General features: G+C 45.8%; 1 protein-coding gene across 25 annotated transcripts in view; it reads right to left on the minus strand.

Annotated features, from left to right (window-relative positions):
* Window positions 1-20895, minus strand: part of RBFOX2 (RNA binding fox-1 homolog 2) — a 527728-nt gene that overhangs the window by 209886 nt on the left and 296947 nt on the right. For all 25 annotated transcript variants that reach the window (XR_014960570.1, XR_014960569.1, XM_085601134.1 and 22 more), the window contains one exon: window positions 4450-4632. Coding sequence is in view for 23 of the 25 variants with exons in the window: in XM_085601134.1 (XP_085457260.1) it covers window positions 4450-4632 (183 nt within the window). In the remaining 2 variants the exon portion in view is untranslated. The remainder of the gene's footprint in view (window positions 1-4449; window positions 4633-20895) is intronic.

A 20895-nucleotide genomic window follows, 5' to 3' on the forward strand; every position in this document is an offset into this window, starting at 1 on the left:
ACTTGTGCCTCTAATCTGAAGTAATGGGGTGTTTCTATTACCCGAAATGGCACCAATACTACTTTTTCATGTTATTTGAATATACAAGTACTTTATTGCCCACTTATAATTGTTCCTACTATTGATGTGCAACCCCTATTTTCACCACTACCCTCCATTAGTTTTGTGACTACTGGAGCGGTGCCTGGACCTTTCCCTCGACCAACACCGAGACCTCCGGGACGAACGATGGGAGTGCCGAGCACTGGGCCACATGGAGCTTTAGGGACCAACCACTCCTTCAAAATTTTGGAGCCTTGGTCCGGCAGTCTGAGCAGACGTTTTAATCGTGATCGCGCTCCAAGCACCCAAAAAAAAGTGTGGATCCATTACGGACATAACGAGATGGCAGGCGCCACACTGTTTGCATCCAGAAGTCTTTTGTCATATTGAAAAAAAACCTACACAACTCAAAATGCTAGACAAAACCTCAAAATAAGTCTGTCAAAAAGTGCAGAGGGGTAGCTCACTTCACGGATCTCTGCTGGCTGGCACAGAAAGAATGGAACTGTCAGGGTGCCACGGTGGCGCCTATATAGATGACGTGGACGTCATAACAGTGGAGACTATGAAGACTACGTCACGTGAAGCCGGCCAACGCGACCTACCGGCACGCAAGGTTATTACTAAAAGAAAAATCTTCCAGATCCAGTCGGATGCCTGGGAAATTGAAAGGTAAGGAATCTACTGCTAGATGCCTCTATCAGATACAACATTATCCAAGATCTGTCTACATTTCTTTAAGCTGCTATGGCTTTCAAACAAAATGGACGCCTTTTCAGCCATGCCAGATGCTATAGGCCAGCAAGCAAATATGTTGTTTATTTTTCCCAAATGAGTCTGGTGAAAACATTAAGTGCTTAGACTGCTGAACTAGCGAATTTCTATATGATCCTGGGTGTTCATGGTGGCTGTAGGTTTGTTCCACTAGAGCAGGTAGCCAAGTTTAGCGAAGGATGCCCAGTGCACTAATTCTTCAGTTCAGACAGGAAATCACAGCACCACAAAGTTTAGGATAACCAGGAAACACAATCTGTTGAGCCACCAGGAAGCAATCACCAGAGACCCCAGGCTCCTCTGGAACTTGTTGACCAATTTGAAAATTGGGGGCACTGAAAGGAAGGCTGAAGTGATTTGGGATCAGGTGCGCTTCTGCCAGGAATTGTCATTGTTGTCCATGCAAGAGGCAGAAAGTCTCCATTGTTGAGGAGTTCTATCACTGGATTCTTGTGCAAAGAAAGACGGCCAATCCCTCAACTGAGGTGCACCCACCATCTTGCCAAGTCTGTCTGCATCTTCTGAAAGCTAGCTATATGGGTGGAAAACAACCACATGTAGCCCACGGGTTTAAGGGCAATGTTAATGCAGAAGTGCAAAACATGAGTGCAGTTTTATCTACCTAAAGCTCAACTGAGTAGCAACAGAAGAAATGGCTCCAGAGCCAATAGGTCTCATTCAGTTGCATGAATACGACATAAAAAGACCAAATATTGCTTATCGTCCACAATGTCAATCAATCATATTTGGAACAGCCAATGTTATTCAGAATGACTTATCTGCGGTCAGGAAAAATATGAAAGGATTGGAGCCTGATATGAGGCAGGGTTCCCTCCAGTTTTAACAACTTCCTGAGGTAACTAGCGAGTATGAGCCCAACTTATTGTTCTAGCGTGTAGATAGCTGCAGTGTTGTATGGTGCAACTAAAGTATGTTGTTGACCATCTGAACAAAGGAAGCCATAAACCACAGAGCACACAGGAACACAAGGGTGTGTGCATGTTCCAGATTTAAAATGACATATGTTGTATTGTGGGGAACTATAATCCTCTCTGGAGTAAGGGAGGCTCTGCCCACAACAGGGTCTAATAAGTACCCAATGGGTGATAGGTAAAGGAATATTAGCAGAGAACAGTCACAAACCTCCAGGACAAACAGTAGCACTCAAAGTCAACCCAACTTGCTATGTTGGAGACGGCTTGTGTGACACCTTGGTGTCTCAAACAAGTCGTACAACCTGCCTGGACGTCAGCTAAGACACTGAAAAGATCAAAAGATGGCGCCATGCCATAATAAAACCATAATACCTCCTTCACACTAGCCTCCACCTGCTTTATCAGTGGAGTGTAGAAGGGATGGGAGGAAAGCAGTGTGCAGACAGTCTAGTTTGAAATAGGAAATAATACTGTTTGTAAATCCTGGATTTTTTTCCAATCGACATGAACTCTGCTTCTGTGGATTAACTGCAGCAAGTACTGCCCAGTGCTACCACGAGGCGATAAACCACTGAGGCAACTCTAGAGAAAACTATGATAACGTATGATCTACTTTCTGAAAGAACAAGCAAGTATTATGAAAACTCTTCAGACTAGGTGATCACCCAAGTGTGAATCGCAGCAAAAAAGTAAAGAAAACAAAAAAAAAAAAAACATCTGCACTCGAAACACATCAGCTCAGCATAATAAGGGAGTGCCATGGAACATGGTACAACTGAGGATTTATTGCTGGATGAATTGGGTTAGACAATCCCATTCAGTCCACGTTTCTTTTTTGTTACAGCTACTTAAAGAATATTCCAGGTTTAACCACTCGCTGTCCAGAGACACGCAAAGCACAGAAAACAGCAACTGGTCATCGCGCCCTTTAGGTTGTTCACAAGCAATCTGCAGGTCATCGACGATTATTGGGACTTCCATGTGACACTGCGGGCCAAAAGCTTCTCCACCAAACACACGCTGCGTTACCGTAAATCCCCGAGGCTGGCGCGGCGGGAAAGCTATGCCACAGATTAAGGGTATTCTTCATGAACGGGTAATATGGTAGCAGGTTGGGCTATGTGTACAGGAGCCTTTTCATGCCATCTGCCTCGCCGTTAGCGGTTCTCCTCTTGAAGGGTTGTGGGGCAAACTAATGACCCACTCGTGGGTACAGCCAGGGAGTGGTGCTCTGAATGCTAATAGTGGCTAATCTCTTGATGTGGTTAAAAGTGGCCGATTGGGATTGAAGTCTGCCTTTCACGGGCTCTGTCTGTTATAAGCAACTTAAAGTCTTACCGAGAGACTTAGGCGCTGGGAAAGCGGATAGTAGAGTAATCTGTGACATGGAGTCGTGGGGAGGGGTGACCGCATCCGCCCTGAAAAGGGAATAACAAGCTTGTGAATCACAGTCTGAGAACCCTCTGTTTTCAGGGAGATTTTAGCTGATGCGGACTGTTCTACGAGGACGGTGGAGTCAGACCGCGCTGAAAAAGTGGACATTGATAAATGTTAGTATGTACTGCGCGGCCCTGCCTCGGGACACAGCCACCTCCAGAGGCCTTGCCTCATCTTTGTCCCTTTTTGGATCAGCAGATACCTGCACCTCTCTCCAGAAATATTATTAACCTCCATTACTTCTCTTCCTTCTCCAGTGACTTCCTTTACTTGGGTGGACATCACCCAGCTCTTCCTCTGCCTCCAGTAACCGCCCTTGACTTACAGACACCCCAGCTCCTCCTTAAGTTACCTCTTACCTTTCAAAAACATCACCACCCCATTCAGTGATCTCATTTACCACCCACAGGCGCCCTGCCACCCCTCAGACAACCTCTGCCTCCAATAACGAGCTTTACCTCTTGTAGAAACTGCAGCCTCTTTAGGGATCACCTTCACTCCTGCAGATACAAGTTTACATAAAATGACCTTCTCTGGCAGACTACTTCCTACCATCGACCCCCATCCAGTCGCCTTATTTACCTCGTGCAGGCACCTTGCACCCACTCCCTCCTTCCAGCGACATTCGGTAGCCATGGGAGGCACTTCGCACTCAGCGGTCTCAGTTCTACAATGAGAAGTCAGGAGTCCATTTCCGGCACCGAGCTCTATTTGGGGTACCTTGGACAATTGTTCCCTCCCATTGTAGACTGCCACCTTCTCCCCCGCAAAAGTGGTCTAGCCTTCGTCTACACTCTCAGTTCTGATCTCCAGGCACCATCCCACTACTTGCAAAACAACCAATTTACCCTTTCCTGACACCTAGCGTCTACTCCAGGAATTGCATGCCTATCCAGCAGCCACAGCACCCCACCTACTCTCAAAGCCCTCCTAGGTCTTATTTTGACTCTCCAGAAACATTACCACTTTAGCTGGCCGCCAACTGAGAAGCCCATGTGAAAGCTCAATCTCACCCCTTCTGTGGTCCATATTATTTATTTATTTATTTTTATCCTGATCTTAGACGCCTCATTCAACTGCAGACCCCTTGTGTCCACCTGCAGTGGTACAGCGGGGTCCCAGATGCCATATTCAGCTTCGCTGCCTTTATCTAGCGCCAGGTCCCCTTTCGAGGTGTTTGCAGCCCTTTACAACTCTGGTAACATAGCACTCCTACACCATCTCCCCAGGCACACCAGTGTGCGCAGCATACAGTACTCACAGTGCTCTGGTCGCTGCCGTACAGCACCAAGCTGTGGTCGGTGGTCTGTGTGGTGTAGTCCGTGTTCTGTGGGGCCTGGACAGCATACTCTGTGCCGAGTCCATTTTGTGGAGGTGGAGGGAAAGGGATGGCAGCAAACGGCTGCACCATGGCTTCAGGGGTGGAGGTCTGCTCCTGATTACCCTGTGGAGAGAGAGAGTGCACATTAGGAACCCAAAGAGGCCAACTCATTCAAATCAAATAGTAGACATCACTACCCCGCTCATGAACGCATCCGGGGTGAATCATGGTATTTCCGTTAGGCTTACAACTGTATAGATGTCCAGAGTACAGACTCTGTATCATAATAGCATCAAATACGTGTTCAGGTGAAATAACATATCAAAACCTTTATTTTATGGAAAAAGATAGAAGTGCACCCATCTTTAGATAAGTTGCCATAAAAAATGCTGTATTTTCTCACGAATCTTACAAAGGGGTATATTTTCTAAAATCTTGACACCATACCAAAACAGTACGTCACACCATTTTTATTTTACAGAGTGTTATATAGCGCGAACTCGACCCGAATCGAGTATCAGAGCACTTTACATAGAACCAGTTGCGTTACATGAGGACACATTCATTTTTTGTTTTTAGGTCTCGCTGAGTCAGCACGCATGCGCTGCTCGGAGAGACATTTAGTAGGTGACTTTTCAAAGTGTTGCTGGCCGGCGACAAGCTTGCGTTCACGCGCGCAACCGCCAGCTTTCAGCCCCATGGCTTTCCTTTGCCTGCGGGCACCGCATCGCACACCACTTGCTAGCCTACTTTTGCAGTCGCGCGCACGCTTGTTGTTCTAGGGTACCGCGCTATATGTTTTAGCGGGGCGCCCTATTTTGTAAGGTTTTTTTTTTTTTAACTGTAATATGCAAGGGCGCCACTCTTCATGTTTTAGCACGGCGCCCTAATATGTGAATTTTATTTGTAACTTTACAGTGAATGTGCGCCGCGCCTCATGTTTTAGCCCATGCCCTTTGTGTGTTTTTTTTTATTTCTGTGGCCTGCCGTTGCTATCTCCCTGCCGCCACCAGTGCTGCCAGCCTGTCATCTAGCAGCTCCCTCAGCAACGGCAGTGGCTTCATCTTCGTGCACGGATCCAGACCCTTTTGCAGCATGACACTGGACTCCCCCTGCCACATTCTGCCTGCCGACGGTACTGCCATACATCAATATACAGCAACCCCCATGCCCAGCCTGCACGGAGGACTACACTGCCATGGGACTCCCCTCGCACTGTTACCCCATGGTGCAGCCACAGGACAATGGCTACCTTCCACGCGTCTGACCCGCAACTCATTGTTCCTACCACGGAGGTCACAGACAGCCTGGTGCAGTTATGCAGTACAGGGACCTGAAGGCAAGTGGCATTGCAGAATAAAAACGGACATGCTACAGGTAGGATTTATTTAATTTATTTGTTTACAATTCAATAGGTTTCGCATTTGCAAGACTTTAAGCAATTGGCATTGTAAATGACAATTCCTTTCATTTATCAGTTATGATAAACAACTCATAAATAAAAGTAATTGTCATTTACAATGCCAATTGCTCAAACTCTCGCAAATTCGAGACCTATTGCATTGCAAATGCTTGTTTTTTTTGTTAGGCACGGGGAGATTTAAGTGATTTGCCCAGAATCACAGGATGTTCAGCGTCATAGCCGAGACTCTAACCCGGTTCCCCAGATTCAAGGTTGACCGCCCTAGCCATTAGGCCAACTCCTCTCCATCCGAAAGAAACACCGCTACTCATGTATCAGGATCCAAACACCACTAGACAGAGACTACCTCAATGTCTCTGAAAGCCCTAAGGCAAAAAAAAAAAGTATACAAAAAAGACGACCCTCTGGGGCTCGAAGGCAGAATCTTCACCAACCTGCAAAGCAAAATGAAAAGAAACCATGGAAGCAACCACTAGAACCATCAACAAAGCAGGCATGTGCCTATCAAAGCTCACTCAAGGAACAACCAAATTAGCAAACCCCATTGCCAACATTCCGAAATGTAGTTTCCATAACCTCTCTGGCAACCACCATGATCGAAGATAAAACAGGAGTGCAAGTCTTTGGACCCTCACTATCTCATTCCTACTAGTCTACTGAAGACCTCAGTATCAAACAACATTTGTGCACGTCCACCTGGACTTCATATTACCTACCACAATTGACCACCTTAATCCATGTTTCAGAGTAGGAATCAACAGCTAGTCCGACAAACACAAACCCACCAGACAACAGGTCTAGACTCGATACTTCAGGCGTATTTAATACCAGGTTTATCATGTTTGCCTCAAATCTCGTTAAAAGAAACAGGTCATCATCTGGAGTGGTTACCCCTAGTTTACATCAACTTTAAGAGCGAAACAATACCACCTAACCCTTAACAGACCAGAGAAGAATTTTAACAGATGCATTCCAGGCACACCTCTTGGCTACATGGCCCATTAAGCCATGGATGCTGTGGGCCAATGTAATCACTGACTGACGGATGTTTGGAACAAAGAGGCTACCAACCCACAAGCCTAAACATACAAGCAACCACATCAGAAAAAACACTGGCTAGGTTTCAATATAAGACTACAAAAAAAATCAAAATTAGAAATCTAGAATTGTGGAGTTAAACACATGAACAGAAAAAAATACACTGTACCAAGACATAGAAAACCTACAAGGCAAACATTAAAATGAGACATGTCGTCAAGCCTAACACATTTAGGGTGCCACAAACAATATCGTATTAAGATCACCCATTTCTTTAAACTAGACTGTACACCCCAGACCACACTAATCAGTCCCAAGACCAGTGCAACTCAATGCATCCCAGCCAACCTGAAAAGCCATGGATTTTCAGATCCACTTCCAAACAAAGACAGTTAGCAATCACATAACTGTCAAATTGGTCACACAATATCTACAATTATACATACCCAATGCCTGGTAACCCTCTATACATAAAATAAACAAATAACGAGAATCAAAATCACTGACTCACCTTTTCACAAGTGCCCCCAAACATATTTAGGAACATTTTTTAAGCTACCTCTGCGGCCATAATAACCAGAAGCAATATTTAACAAAACTGCGGCCCGGAAAAAACCCTAGGAAATTACAAATGTTTAACATCAGCCCATTTCTGATGAAGGAAGAAGCAGAGGACTCAAATCAGAGACTCAGTTTCTCCAACCAAAAAAACGAGCTTCTAGACTCCTAAATTAACTTCCATCTGGAATCACCTAAAGAAAACAAGAGTTTAGTGCAGTGGCTTCACATCACCTGTTGTACCCAACACCAAAATTCAACACTGGAAACCCTAACTACTACTTATAAACCTGAATGACGGAAGAAATCACAGCACAGTGCTAAAATGAATTCAGAAATATAACACAAAACTACAACTGAATCACTAGCGCCGCATTTATCCGCATCATTCTCTCAAAAGATAGTTGTCAACAAAGCTTGTTGTTCGCCTCTTATCCAACAGTACAGCTGACCTCTCTCAAACTAAAAAAACAAACATTTTTTTTACCATATGCCTTCATGCAATTAATTAGATGTAATTAACCTCCGAAATCTACATCCATCTAACATCAAGATCTCAACTCGTGGAATATGGGAAACTTATGATCCGTTTACGCATTGTCTAAAGAAACCAGATCTCCTCCAAAAATGTCAATAGAAGTAAATAACATGGCTGTGATCATGTTCTTCAAACTCTCGATAGGTCTCAAAAGATCAATGTGGGACCAAAGCGCATACCACTTCAAAATAACTTTAAGGTGGATTTTTCCGTACCTAAGCAACCCTAAGCCTCAACAGACCTATTGCTTTCATGCCTAGGCTAAGTCAACAGACTACACTAGGCCTGAAAAGTGCAGAACCAACAAACTTCAAGGAATCCAGAAAAATGGCTCCAAACAAGTTCTTGGCCGTAAAAAGATGTGCAGCCATCTCAATAAAGGCTCTGCAATGGTTGCATGTTGCAAAATATAATTTAAAACACTCTGTATAGCAATCCACAGCACTAGACAGATTTTTTCCAGTTCATTTTCAAACTCTCCACCTAAAGGAGGTACCTGTGCAGCCCCCCCACCCTCCTCCCCCCCCAAAAAGAAAAATCATCAATGGCAGACTTCAAAATCTTTTCCACAATGTGTTCCTCATTATGGTGTTCTAAACATGAATTATGAAGGCATCAACCCAACTGCAATCCATCTCTCTACATATAGATTATATATGAATATATTTCTCACGTTTGGGTGCCATCATTGCACAAAATGTTGTGGTATAAAGCCAAGTATTTCAGAGGGAACCATCCAATCTTGGAAATATTATACCATTCGCTGTGAAATATAGACTTCGTCATCTTAAAAAAAACACCTGAAACCACTCTCCACAGATTTAAACTCACCAGGACCTACAGGAATATGCGGCAACAATCTAAATTATGCAACAAGAAGGCAAGTTATGGAGCACATTCTGTGGTATTTTTATACTCGTATGTTAGAAAATACATTCTGGGTAAAATCTGTAAATTACATGGACAATATGGTACATCCAGATGTTTGTAGTAAAGGATCAAGCAACAGACCCCTACACCACTGTCCATTGTTTTGTAACCAATTTATCCATTAAAGTTAAACTTAAATATTTTAATTCCAAGCTGTGCTTACTGTTTCCAGCACTTTGGGGGGGAAAAAACGTTTTCACACTACTCAAATATAAAACATGTAGTATATCGGTTTTAAAATACTAACAGCTAACATTTATAATACGGTCCTATATTGCCATCTTAGAGTTGTGGTAACCATTACTGTTAAAGCCTGCGCAACACTTCTATCCTGCCTCCAAATTTCATGCACTGCACCCAACAGTAAGCACATGACCAATCTCAAGCCTAAACCCATTGAAACACATACCCCAAGGACGCATAGGAAGCTGAATCAAATCAGGGTGCATCCATGGCAAGAAGAAAGCATGGATGGAGTCAACAAACCAACGGAAGCGATACTATACCACCCACCTCAAAGATCCACAGAAACAGAGTGAATACTCAGTTACCCATTGCAACAAGTTTCGAGTCCTGCAAGAACTAGAGGATGACAGAGATCCAGTAGAAAGTCAGTAGAAGTTCAAAGAAACCGTGACCTCAACCTGCCCGGAGGTACTTGGTCCCAAGAAAACACCAGCATAAACAACGTATCTCCACCGAGACTTTCAGCAAAATCCAAGAGAGAAAAGAAAGCTGCCATCAATATTAGCCGAACAGAAAAAGCGAAAGATCAAGGCGAATACACCGAAACCAACATAGAAGCAAGGAGAAGCTTAAGAGCAGACAAGCGAAGATTCAAGGATCTTGCAACAGAAGCCCAGGAAGCAGCAAGCCATTGGAACTTGAAAGAACTCTATAACAAGGAAGCTCTTCATCAGATACAACAAGCCAGAAAGAACCGTTAAAGACTAAGTTGGGAAGACAATCATGGGTAACAAACCCATGCCACAGCCACCACCAGACATACAGCCAGCTGTCAAGGGGCTTGCCAATCGACTGCAGCAGACCAACCAAGGAAGAAATGCGGCAAGCCATTAGACATCTGAGGAATGGGAAGGCAGCAGAGCCGGACAACATTCCTGCAAAGGCACTGAAGGCAGATATCAAAACATCAGTAGAGACCCTTTTCTCCATGTTTGGAAGGGTCTGGGAAGATGAAAAGGTGCCACCAGACTGGAAGGAGGAATATCTTATCAAGAGCCCCAAGAAAGGTGCCTTGAGTAACTATGCAAACTACAGAGGGATAGCTCTATCGAACCCAGGCAAAGTATTCAGAATCATCCTGAAAAGAATGAAGGAACAAGTTGATGCTCAGTTGTGAGACCAGCAAGCCAGCTTCCGCAAAGAAAGGCACTGCACATACCACATTGCAACACTGATCGTCATCATTGAGCAGCCGAATAAATGGAACGCCCTCCTTTCTGTTAACTTCAGCAACTACGAGAAGGCATTAGACCGAGCAGACAGACACTTTGGGAACTCCTCCGCCACTACGGTGTGCCAGATAAACTCGTAAGAGTCACCAGGAACTCTTAGGAGGGAGTTAAATGCAGGATAGTCCATAGAGGACAACTCACGGAAGCCTTCCAAGTGAGGACCGGAGTCCGCCAGGGTTGTTTGCTCTCTCCTTTTCACTTTGTTGGCCATAGACTGGATCATGAAGACACACACAGCAAGAAGAAGAACTGGGATCCAATGGACACCTACAATCCAGCTCGATGAGCTGGCCCTAATCTCCCAGACCCATCTGCAGATGCAAGAGAAAACCAACAATGTGACAGCCACATCAGCACAACTTGGCCTCAACATCAAGTGGGAAAAGTAAAGATTCTGAAGGCTAACCTAGCCAGCACAACTGCGGTCACTCTTGAAGGCAACACACTGGATGAGGTTGAGGCTTTCACCTACCTGGTCATTGTCTGACAAGCTGGGCTGCACAGGTGCCATTGCAAGAATGTGCAAAGCATGGGCAGCCTTAATTCAGCTAAAAAATATCTAGAGCTCCAAGGACCCAACGCTGCAAATAAGATCACGTTTTTTACCACCAACATAAAATCAGTCCTTCTATACTAAGCAGAAGCTTGGAGGACAATAGTGACCATCACAACCAAAGTCTAGACCTTCATCGACACCCGTCTGAGGAAAATCCTCCAAATCCAATGGCTAAACACCATCATCAAAATCGAACTATGGCAGTTGATTTTCCAACTCTCTGCTCATGAAGAAACCCTGAAAAGACACCGGGGCTGGATCGGTCACACACACTGCAAACCTGCATCAAACACCACCAAGCAAGCTCTGAGCTGGAAACCTCAAGGGAAAATAAAAACCAGGAAGGCCAAGAAATACCTACTGATGCTGTTGAGTTTTCAACTCAGAGTGCACTGAAGCCTGCTAACCAGACCTCAGTGTCTGTGCCCTGACCTTAAAATGTGTTTGGTTTAATTGGCTTGTACCCAATTGGCACAAGGTAATTTACGTGTAAGTTCCTCATATATGGAGCCAAGGGTACCCAGGACCTTTATCCCCTTCGCCGCTGGGGTAATTCCCCCGTGGCGCTGGGGCGGGGGGGCGGTGCTGGGCACGACTCCGCCCACTGACTGATTCTCCCGCACAGGCGGGGAATCAATTGCGCGTGGGAGTGCCGCGACCGTTATGCTCGCCCCCAGCTCGTCATGAGCACAGCTCCACTGTGCCTCATGACGAGCTGGGCTCGTCATAAGCATGGAAGCAGTTAAGTTGGAGAGTCACCCCCAAGAACTGCAGCAATGGTTGTGCCGCCCTGGGTGCGACAAAGTTAAAACATGGCTCCTAGTCTGCCACTGCAAACTGAAAGGGAAGTTTTAAACTGCTATGTCGACTTTGCATTTAAAGTAATGGGAAAGACAAGTACTCCCTGTTTGATACATGAAAGTAACCCCCCCCCCCTAAGGTAGACCTAGCGAGTGCGAAGAAGGGTGCTGTACATTACAAGTTAGAACATGTGTTTTTACATGTCCCAATGGTAACAAAACAAATTTAAATTTGTGTGGAAAAGGTTAGTAGCCCCATTGGCGAGTGCAGAATTGCAGGCTGCCACAGCAACCCTGCTAACGTCTGATTGGGATTACTAAAGTTCATACTGCAAGATATCGAACAACTCATTACAGTAAGCCTCACTTGATGCCCGAGTCGAAATTAAAGTAATATATTGCAATGTGCAACTTAAACAAAGTTGCCACTTAGCTGCCCTAAATTATCTGTGCCAGTTAACAGTTGCACACGTGGCCTGTCCCTAGAACAGCTTTCTGCCGTCCTGGAGAGATGTGCCAACGACTCCCAGGAAGAGAATAGCAGCCTGCGCGGGAGAGAAGTGTTCGCTCTCCTGGGCAGGAAGCCACATGTGTGTTAGTCGAAAAAGGCAAGCTTTCAAGGGAAAGCCACCTTTGAAAGAAACGGTTAACACTTGGGAGGAGAGCTGCTTTATTGTTGAGGTAGACAGGCTGTCACTCGGGAAGGAGAGGGGAAACCAGATCACCAGAGGTGTGTAGCCCTTTGGTAACCACACCTCTGGAAGCCAAACGAGGGGCTCTACCATGTTGGAAGTGGTCAGAATAGGGACTTTTAGGACAGCAAGATGCCACATTTGAAACTCCTTCTGAGGCAACGGTTTCTGGGGACGCTGGTCTCGTTGAATTTCCCAATGCTTGTTCGCGGTTAAGTAATAAGTACACATACACTATACCTTGTAAAATCTTTATCTACAGAACCCTCTGGTGGTTCCTTTTTTTGTGGTGTCTAAAAATGGGAGTATTCTTCTAAATTTGTGTCGGATTTCGAGTGAATTGTGTGGTTCTTCAATTGTTCTGGTGCTGTTCAATCCTTAACCCTTGCTACTTTGTGTAAGCCTGACTGCTCAGTCACAGCTACCCAGGGTTGAGCTAAGGATTCCACAAACGAAACGTACTGGACCTCAAGAGGTTGGTAAGTATTACACGATAATGTTGCACAACCATACCATGTAATACACACTTTTACTCAGCACCATGAAGTGATATAAATATTATAGCTATTGAAAATATAATTAGCAATCAAACACCAGCTTCAAGAACCATAAGGAGGGCGGAAAGTGCTATAATAAAACCATTATAATACAATTAAGGTCACAAGTGGCATCAATGGGAACAAAGGATCAAAAAGGAAACGGGCATGGGGTGCGTGCGGCTGCCGAGGGGCAGGCTGAGCCAGCTAGGGGCGACAAAGGGCGCAACAAGGGCAACAAAGGGCACGCTGAGAAATATCCCCTAGATGAGTTTCTCTGTGGTCTTCCATGGTGGGAGTGTTCCTTAACACCCAGTTTCGGAGGAGCATGGTACCAGATGACTAGGAGGAGGCAGAGTACCAAGTAAGCAGCCTGGCGGATGCGATGGAGAAACAATGACGGGTGCTTGTCCAAAGCCCTGGGTGCCCGGTAGGGTTCAGCCCCTTGGTGTGCAGGGAACATTTCTATGAGATTCACGGAAAGCCCGGCAACCATGGGTCCCATGCCGGTGCAAGATTCTAAAAACAGCCCCACTCAGATCACTACAGTCAAGATCTGAAAGCGTTAATGACTAACAACTATGAGCATCTCCGGCTCTTAGAGCATGGGAACAGATCTCTTAGATTTCCCATGTGCTAGTCGGTAAGCGACAGTCTGATATCTGAAGGGGTGGTTTTCAGTACTTAAAGGGAGGCCAGGTTTTGGAACGGGCGATGTGAGAAAAGGTTAGGGGTCGCCCAGTGCGGTTCTGTGACCATACTGTTGATACTCCCAAGCGCCGATGTGCTGTCATGAAGAAATTCAAAATTGATGGACACCAACTTGAAGAATTAAGCCTGGAGAAAGATGGTTGTGTGAAAAGGCCAAGTTTACTTTATGAGAGATTTGCTCATGGCAAGTGCTTTAAAAGTAATGGCGTTTATTGAAGATTTCAGATTATGACTGTGCGCAAAATGTGAACTGCCCCAGGTTTCTGTGTACAAATTCCTCCTGAATGACCTGAAAAGAGCTGCGCGGTCAAAACGGTGACTAAAGTACGAGTTACTTACCTTCGGTAACGATGTATCTGGTAGAGACATTGTCTAGCCGCAGATTCCTTAACTTAGAATATCCCCAGGCGTCAGACAGGATCCGGAATTTTTTTTTGCAGCAGCACCTCTGCGCGCTGGGGGACAGCGCCACATGACCCCGCCCTGAAGTCGTCCACGTACGTGACGACAGCGAGGTCATACAAGTCCCTCCTGGCGAGCTGACGTCAGTTTTCTTCGGAGAAACTTTTCCGCGGCACAACGCGGAGCCACCAACAACAATCTGTGAAAGTATGGGAGAGGAAAAGAAGGAAACTGACGTCAGCGCGCCGGGAGGGACTTATATGACCTCGCTGACGTCACGTACGTGGACGACGTCAGGGCGGGGTCGTGTGGCACCGGCACCCAGCGGGCAGAGGTCCTGCTGCAAATACTTTTCCGGATCCAGTCGGACGCCTGGAGATATTCTAAGTTAAGGAATCTGCGGCTAGATGTCTATCAGATAAAGTATTATCATGAAGTTTCACATGTGAAAGAGACACAGTTAGCCGCATACTGTTTTTATATATTAATGGAGCAAAATCGGGCGGCAAAAGTCCTGTGAAAAATAATGGGCAGACTTACAGCCCACTACTTAAAATGAAACCTAAATTATCAATGAAAGACTGGTAACCTGACGAGATGTTTCCAAATGAACAAGCGTAAAATGGAGGATGGAAAAAGGTTGCAATTCTTAAAACAAAGGTAACTCAGCTAAATAGTTAAAAATTGGCTCAAAAAAAGGAAAGAAAAGAAAAAGGTCAACGAAAAGAAAACTGTGTGTGATAAGCTGCTTACTATGTCTATTACAAACCTTTCAAGAACATGACAAAAGGGAAGCAGTGACACTAGAGGCTAGCAGGAAAGTTAAGCGGACTGGTGGATAGAGACAACTGTCAAGAGATAGGGACGGTGGGCCACTGAGAGTAAAGTGTGCAGGACTGACAATCCACAATTAGGAGCAGGCCACAGAGTCTACAAGCCGTAAAAGGTGGAGGGCTCTGCATCCCTCTTTGGTAGTTAGTAATCTCCAACGACTTATAATTAAAATGAAGTTCAAATGAATGAAGTCAATCTAAGGTGCCTTTAGAAGTACTGTCTTAAAGTTCAATAATCAATTTTGAGGCTCTAAAACAGTGCTGGAAAAGAGACACAAAACTATCATGGAGGGAAGAAAAAAAAATCCTGTTTACTAATTTAAAAAAGGGAATGCTAAACAAATTATTTAACACCGAGATCCTATATTCTCAGAATTTACTGGAGTCATGCTTAACTGTAAAGAATAATTTGAGTAAATAAAAGTCCTCAAACTCATGAATTCAAGATAAACAAGCATTGGCATAGCCAATAGGTCTCGCCTTTGGGACCTTATAAGTGTTTAACCATGCAACAGTTGCATAACTAAACACTTATAAGGTCCCAAAAGCGAGACCTATTGGCTATGCCAATGCTTGTTTTAACTGCTGCAATCTATTGAAGCCTATCGGAGAACATCAAAGCAGCCGTGCGGCCGCGAAAGTGATCGCGATCAAACATCAAAGCGGCCGGCCGCGAAAGTGAAAGCAATCGCGGTAAAGCGCGACGCGCGCGCCCGCGCACATGCACTGTAGGTCTAGGCTGGCCTGGTAGCACTTTTTGGAGCCCTCACAAAATGTCTCGCCAGACCAGCGCATGCGCTGGGCCAGCGAGACCTAAAAAATTTTTATAACAGTGGCAGCCTCTTAGACAATCACATGACCAAGGACCTTCCCCTGCTAATAGAAGAGGCAGGTCTTCTCCTTCAGTGCAGTCTACGAGGAAGAAGTGATTCAGAACGTGAACATAATGCACAGAAAAAGTCCAGGAGACACTGCATTTCTAAAGGCAAAAGTATGTGTGTAATTTTGGTCCGAAACAGAGAATGACAAATTCTTCTGAAAACAGGATACGATTTAAAGCAATGAAAGAAAGCCTGGTCAGATTGCTGCATTATATTAACCAAGAGAAAATAACTTTACTGGTTCAGGTTAATTCCAAGACCAATAATACTAATCGGTCTTTGATACCCTAGATTCAAAGACTCGGGGGAAATGGCAGGGGTGTTGGAGGAGGGGCTTGCCAAGCCATTGAGGTGTGTGTGGGACTCTTCATGTCACCTCCAGAAGGTACCTTTGATTTTCCTCAAGCATACTGCTTCTCGACCTTGCTCTTCAATGGGTATGTAAACCTTACAGAGACATACGCATTTGCTACTTTTACAATGACATGGATGACAACCCATTTTTGTTGTTTTTCGACTTGCACGGGAGGTGGTAAAGGACCGCATTAAAGTTCAGAAGCTGTTTACTTTGTTGAAGAACAAAAGGATACCAACTCTAAACTATTTAAAATGAAATAGAGAAAAACACAGTTCTTAATGATAGTTCTGCAAGCAACAACATTACATTTAAAATGGTTAACAAGGATAACCAAGTCATGATGAAGATCGTTGAGGCGATTTTTGATGAGAAAGGCGTTGGCTCGTCTAATGAAAAATGCCTAAAATTGTCAAATGAACACACTTGATTCACAGGTGGCGCAGAGCCACTGGACAGCTATTGATGGAGCCATTGTGGGCACAAAGCTGGATTATTGCAACACCCTCTTCCTAGGTACTAAAAGAAACTCTGGATCCTGCAAAGCTCCACAGCCGAGGCAAACCAAGGAATCTTCGGGAAATGTCACATTTCAACTAAGCTGCATGAACTTCACAGAAGACTGACTGAGCGAAGAATGAATTTCTAAATGCCGTTCATTCACGGCTCAATGCTGATACATTTGACAGACTCACTCCAGTTTAACAATCCAACTAGGTGCAGCTCAGAGGCTAAATGCTTTTAGACCCAATCTAAATCAACGAGTGGGACCAGTAAAGTGAGAAAATGCATTCGATTGTTAATGGCGATGTTCTCACTACAGGAGCGCAAGTCAAGCGTACATGTGAGTGGCAAAGGTAGGAAGTGTTTGAAAGGGGTTGCATGTGGTAAACTTTGCTCTGAAGACATAGTAGGCTTTGGTAATGGTCGTCCTTCTAGCTATGCCAACTTAAATCACCTTGCGGCACACCTACATGCTCCCACCTTGTGCAAACACCGCACCCTCGAATGCTTTACAAATCGAGAACACGGAGCAGGCAGAACTGGCGGAGTGGTGTAAAAAGGGCCTCTGATAAGTCTGTGTGCGAGGCTCCACTGCTGCAGAGAACCACAGATACAGAGGAAAGTGAGGACTAGTCAGCCTTTCCCTCCCTTCCAGGTATGAAAAGCACAGATGAATGTAATCCTAAACCCAACCAATCTACCCATTCACGGCATGAACCAGATGCAAGGAATGCAGGGCAGATGGGCCTGTCCGTCCGAGGTACAACGACATGCAGGGAACAGGACAACCAGACCGTTCATCCTAAGCATGAACACACACAACCCAACGCGCCTGTACCTCAGGCCTGAATCCAGACGTGGGGAATCCAGGCACCATCCTGCCTACCCTGCCCAGGCCTGAACCACAATTTGATTGGGCCCTGAATTCCCTGTATGTCTGTCCATCCCCGGCCTGAACCGCCCAGATACAGGGCATCCAGGGCCCTAGCAGCACCCCCTTACAGACAGGACCTGTACAAAATACAGGTAGTCCATGATTCAGCCAGCCTGCCCTCTCTCCGGCATGAACCTCACAGAAACAGAATCCAAGCCCTGGTCAGGCCGGTCATTTCCCCGGCAGGAACAAGATACAAGAAATCCAGGAAGCAACCAGCCTGTGCGTGTCAGGTGCCCAAATATCTTTCTATTATGCCACACACTCTCCACCCACTCCGCCGGCAGACACCTGACCCAGCCCTGGAGAGACATCCAGGGGTTGCTCAATATTTAATGAGCTCATTCATATTTCAAGGGGCACCAGTGAAGAAGCAAACGCATTAGGTCTAAATAGGCAACAAATATCTAACAGAAAAAAACACCCCACCTTTCCATTCCAGGCTTCACCACCAAGCGCTCGCCGATTTAACTGAAAAATGCATGAATAGACAGTTTCCATTACACGGAAAAAGTGATTGAAAGTGACCTCAAGGGGCAGCTAGTACGTATAGGAGAGGGGCAAAGGGGTTGCGGGAGTCATAAGGCTTTTTAAATCTTCAATTGTCCACCTAAGAGGGGAGAGGGCTGGGGAAAAAGGCTAACCGGATGCCTTCAAATGGCTTTCTCCTACATTCCCCAAAGGTGCTGGTGCGATGCTTTCATGGACAGTGCTGGTAAAGCCCACCTGTTTCGTCTTTTGCCAAACGAAACGCTCCCTACCACTTGCGTCCATCCTAGCAAGTACCCTGGAGTACCCCATGTCCCAGTAGCACGGACGGAGACTCCCTACTTTCCTATCAAGTATGCTCGACTGTAACGGATCCAATGTCCACCCACAGTCGCCCCCCCCCCTCCCGTCGTTTGCAGTAACAGTCATACCTCTCAAATCAACATCTTGTCCGCAGTTGACGCATCATGCTGGCTACCCCTCAGACATTTCCACATAACTCACACCTCCATCTCTGAAAACACACCAGTACACCCCATGCTTTACTGAGGATAGGGAAGCTCGGTCAACACTATGGGTGCATCGACCAGAGCAGGTTTTTATTCTTGCTCCTCCGCTGCTCCTAGACTTGAGAACTGAATCACAAGTTCTGCTCCTGTTTCCTTATTTCAGAGCTCCTCTGCCGCAAGTAATGGCAGATTTCCTGTGTCCATCTTCCCTTATATCTCAGCACTCAGAGGCCCCAGGGACCTCTGCTCCCATTTAGCTAGCAATATTTAGGTGGCAATTCAGAGTTTCTATGCGAGCACGAGTCTACTTTCTGCCCATTTCCTGTGATAGCTCATAGCTGGATTTTGTTAAACAAACCTAGATTGATAATCTCAGTCATGAGGTGACTGCATCTCCTGTCCCTTCCTGTTTTCTCTTCAGCATTCCAACCATTATGTTTATCGAACGTACTCAAGTTTGTTCTTAAAGCCCAGGACGGAGTTGGCCGAGTTCCCAGGATGTCCGGTTGAGGTACCAGTAAGCAGTCGCTTCCGGTTTGCACTTTCTTAGGGTAATACATTTTCATATGCAACTGCAGTGCCTAGATTGGGGCGAACAGTAAGTGGTGTTCTTACTGTGCTGTCACAGCCTGAGCCGACCCATCCAGGCAAAACTTCCACAAGTACATCCTCAAGCCACTTTGCCTTAAGAGGATATTTACTTTCTATGCTGTGGGGCTTAATGCCTGGAGGTAGCTGCCTAGAGTAGGTTATGGTTCGCTTCTTGTACCACCTCAGTCTTGCTGCCAATTTCTGCACACCCAGGGGTGAATGTTTGATTTGTTCCGCATCTCGTCTATCATTTGTGTGTATTTTGCTTTCTCGCCCCAAGTGCGCAAGGTATGCCCAGACGTGGGTCCTGGGCTCACAGCGCAACTGGATTAAAGCTAGCCTGGCTGATATGGGGCGATACCCCCCAAAACCAGTCCCAGGATGCTTTTTTCCGGTCCAGGGAGAACCTGGCATGGCAGTTCCGGCTGGAGAGGGTCAAAATTGATATGACTATGGCTAGATCTAAACTGGGGTGGCATGGGGAGCAAAAGAACAATGGATTGAACACAGATCTGTTGACTGGGGTGAATGTTTGATTTGTTCTGCTTTCCATCTACCTTTTGTGTCTTAATTTCTGCACACACAGGCACCCCGAAACCACCCACACATTCCACCTATTCTACCTCTGTTGCAGTTCCCTTTCTATTCCCAAAGCACCAGTTCAATAGTAGGTTCCAGGCACATGCCTTTCATGGTCAATGCTCCTGAAAATTCTGCTAATTAAGTTTGCGTCAAGTAAGGTCCCTCTCCCCAGTACAAACTATGGCTTAAGTGGTGTTAACCTCAGTCTTTACCACTTTGCTAGCTCAGTAAAGGGTCCTCTAATAAGGAAGTGCCAGAGCTTTTTCTCAGAGTTACTGTGCATGCACAAGTCACAAAGAAAGTGAGTGGTATAGGCAGGGCCCTCTTGACTTTAAGATTAAAAATTGAGGTGGCGTTTCATAGAAGGATTGGGTAGTCAAGCTCAAAGATGGTAGGAGAAGGTTTGATGCTACAGGGCAGCCTAAGGAGGTCCTGTTGGGATTAGAGTACAGGGTCCAAAATATGCCCCATGTCGGCATGTGTGGGTGTAGAGGTGTTTCAGATTGTAGTTCTATGGTTCGGTGTTTGTTGCTTTAGCAGCACATCAACTGGAGCATATAATTGTACAATGCCTTAGCAACTGTACACACTAGGCAGCTCCTAGTACAAACGTGACTGTACATCATAGCTCCAGGACATGAAGAAATATAGCTGCTATGCGTTTGGCACATCCATTCAAGTTAATCTGAGGGATCTATATTCACATATAAAACAGCAGCAAAGCCACATAATGATCAACTATGCCTCGCCTTCCTCACAGAGACCTGGACCAACGCCTCCTCCGCCCCCGACAAACATCACCATCCCGGACTGATACAAGATTCAGAGGAAAGATCGCCCCAACCACCCAGGAGGGGACTTCGCAGTCGCCCACAAGAGCACACTCCACCTCACCACTTCCAGCGAAACCTTCCCCTCCGCCGAACACCTGCACTTCCAGATCCAGACCACCCCAAACGCCACACTCAGAGGAACCCTCGTCTACAGACCTGCCGGCCCCCAGACTTCCTTCGCCACCGCCATCACCGATTTCATCTCACCCCACA

This window comes from Triturus cristatus, chromosome 4_2 (assembly GCF_964204655.1).
Source record: "Triturus cristatus chromosome 4_2, aTriCri1.1, whole genome shotgun sequence".
NCBI lineage: Eukaryota > Metazoa > Chordata > Amphibia > Caudata > Salamandridae > Triturus > Triturus cristatus.